The 3412-nt window shown below is 36.9% G+C and overlaps 1 protein-coding gene across 1 annotated transcript in view; it reads left to right on the forward strand.

Moving 5' to 3' along the window:
- Positions 1–1503, forward strand: part of LOC104959308 (titin-like) — a 13366-nt gene extending 11863 nt beyond the window's left edge. The window contains exon 13 of the mRNA XM_010787176.1: positions 1475–1503. Within this exon, the coding sequence (XP_010785478.1) occupies positions 1475–1503 (29 nt within the window). The remainder of the gene's footprint in view (positions 1–1474) is intronic.
- The last annotated feature ends 1909 nt before the right edge of the window (positions 1504–3412 follow it).

Consider the following 3412-nt stretch of genomic DNA (forward strand, 5'->3'; position numbering starts at 1 on the left):
CTTGGTACTGTGTGTGTGTGAGTGTGTGTGTGTGTGTGTGTGTGTGTGTGTGTGTGTGTGTGTGTGTGTGTTACAAAACACTATTCCAGCACCGCTGTAAAATATGTTCTACACAAATCTCTCTGAATCTCCTCTAAACAGATTTTACTTACCGTTTTCACTTTCACTCGCTTTTTTTATCAAACACACACACACACACACACAGTACCAAGGAGGTATACAAGCACCATCTAGTGCTTTATTCTGGAATTTGCTCTGCAGAAGGACAGAAATGTGATGAAGAATCCCACATTTTCAGTTATTTTCTATTTAGAATATTTCTTCTTACATGATTCAACATTTAAATATCCAAATTCTCAATGGAGAGAGATGGTTAAGTACATTTGGCATCTCATTCGGAGAATAGGATAACAACTGTGACCAAACAGCATTCAGCAAAGCTGCACAAATACAAAACAATGAAAAACACAATGCCTGTTTGATTATAAGTCCACAATTGTGCCTCTTAGTCAGCTTGACTCCTGTCGTGAAGGACTTGCATGTGTTTAAAAACAAAGGAAAAAGCAATTAACACATAAAATAAACAAATATTACTATGTTCCTTAAACTTTCCCTAATCCATTGTCAAAACTTAGATTTCCTTTTTAAAAACAAGTTTCTCATTCTAGATCAAGACTTATGCTCAATGAATACTGTGTGTGTGTGTGTGTGTGTGTGTGTGTGTGTGTGTGTGTGTGTGTGTGTGTGTGTGTGTGTGTGTGTGATGTGTGTTATGTGTGTGTGTGTGTGTGTGTGTGTGTGTGTGTGTGTGTGTGTGTGTGTGTGTGTGTGTGTGTGTGTGTGTGTGTGTGTGTGTGTGTGTGTTTAACATTATGTACCTCCTTTCCTCAGCTTTCATAGATAAGTAGACGCTGATGGTGGAAACATGGACTAGTTTCAACAACTCGGCTGTATCTGAACTCATCAACTCACGTCACTAACCTGTTAGCGCTGAAACAATCACTCATTTCACTGAGACGTGTGCATTTTTGAACAGTTATGCAACAAAAAGCCAAATACAGTTTAAAGCAATGATATAACTGAGGCTAAGTTCAGACCTAAGACGTGTTTTTTCTCTTTCCTGGGAAAAAGCCAATGCATGAGAGGTTTCTTAAGAAATGATCTGATTCAAACTATTTATTATATCTACTAGAAACCCAGATGTTTTAAAAACAAATACCAAAGTATTCCCATCACTTCTTGTAGTAGTGGAGACGAAACAAACAAAGTACTGGGTGTAGAAAAATGTTTCAAGGGCTGGAAAAGTCCCAATGACACCCATGGGCGGCCTAAATCACTACAAGTCCAGGTTAAAAAAGTTTTAAAGGTCAGAAAAATAGTTTGGAGACAGAAAGATTATACAAACTATACAGAACTGGATGTCACGTTTGACGAATGTGTTTTAATTAAAAGTGTAAATGTATTTCGGACTCAGATTTGGACTCTGACGTTCACTCCCTATAAGCACGCCAAAGCAAAAGATAAGCTGCTGACCCATCAGCCCTCTTTATCGAAAAAGCTTGGCTGACATACTCAGCCTGAGTGCACCGTATTAATAGTCTCTTTGACCTTTGATCTTAAGGCTCTAGAGTTATCAAGTAAGATTGGTTATGAAAGTATTCTTGCCTTAATGTATCTCAAGACGCTGACATTTGACTGTTACTGAGAGATATCTGGAGACTGAGGGTTAAAGTCCCCCTCGGCACACAGGCTGTTGTTGACCTTCCCTGTGCAGACTGATGGATGTGATTCTACTGCTTCCACTTTCTCCTACAGAGAAGGAATATGTGTCTCTGTGCTGAGCTTTAACCTGAGTTAAACATGTGAGCACAAGAATGATTGGAGACATCAATGTTTTTGGAAGCTAGTATGGAAGCCACGTAAGGTCAAATAGGCAACCTAAATAGTCGATGTGAAAACCTACAGCTTTTCATTGAAAAGAAGACATTTTCTGTCTAGGTCAAAAAACTTCTAACATTAAAAAATACCTTGTATTTTTTGTTTTAGCAAGAAATACAATATGGAAAAATCATATCAAACACAAATTGTTATTCCAATCAGTCTATTCTATATGTCTTTCAGTATGTCTAAATGGGGTCTTTGAACAATAAATGCTCATAGTTATTGGTTATTGTTTAGGCTCATCCACACTGATAATATTAAAGGGAAACCAGTTACAGACACAGCTGTAGTACCATGCTAACCTCAACAGACCTTTGTGGCATTTCTGCCAAACACCGTGTAATTTGAATTGAGCATACAAATTAGTTTGAGTCAGATAATAAACATGTGTGGAAAGTGTGATTGATTTATTTGACATTATGCATGCAATCCACACAAACAACATACAACAAGGCCTCCGCAAACAAACAAGCTTCAGGCCCAATGAAGCCTGCACAATTACTGACTAAACATATGGGTAAACCTACTTGGTGGTACCCAGCTGTCTGCCATAATATTTACTGTACTGCTTGCATCCAGCCAAGAGTAATACAGGCTCAGATTTAATGTCTGGATTTCATGGAGTTCACAGATAAAGCACAGACTTGTTGAAATTAACTTTTGAAAAACTGCACTGATAATTGTTTTTTCAGAGCATTGGTAATGTTGCCAGAAACTGACAACACGATGAGACACATTTTATTTTATGTAGTCTGAAGCACTGGTACACCACTTAAGTCCAGGCACTGCTGTTGACCCTTAAAGAGGCTTCAGTGGATCAGCAGTATCACTTCTCAAAGATAAACATTATACTCTAAAATCCAAACTCGTCCACTAATATTCAGTGGTGGAAGAATTATTCAGATATTTGATTTCAGTTCAAATAAATAACACAATGTCATAATACTTCAGTGGAAAATAAAAGTTGTGTAGCTTATTTTAACGTTAGTAGTACATTAGGTTAAAGCCTTATGAGTTGTTACAGCAAAACCTATTCAGTGTCTAATAGTAAAAGTATTAACTATGGGAGAAAAAATAACTCTTTAACTCAGTTAGATTATTATGTATTATACTGTTTCAATGTTGTGGAGCTATGTACAGTATTGTTCAGTATAATATTTTACTGATTGTTTAATTAACTGTAACAAAGGCTAGACATTGATATGCTCATTGTATATGTCGTATAATAAAATCTACAAAGTAACTAGCTGCTAGTAATTCACGTAGTGAATGTAGCATAGTCACATAAAAAGCAGGTTTGGGACATTTTATTTGCTTTTTCTGCCATGGTAAAGCCATTGGAACATGTAAGTAAACTTCTGACAAACACACGTTCATACCTTACCTATGGTTCACTACTTACCTTACAGTCTACGTTCTTACCTTACAGTCTATGGTTCATACCTTGACAACACAACAGCGCAGTTTTTCT

Source organism: Notothenia coriiceps, unplaced genomic scaffold, assembly GCF_000735185.1.
Source record: "Notothenia coriiceps isolate Sejong01 unplaced genomic scaffold, NC01 NC01_scaffold00030210, whole genome shotgun sequence".
NCBI lineage: Eukaryota > Metazoa > Chordata > Actinopteri > Perciformes > Nototheniidae > Notothenia > Notothenia coriiceps.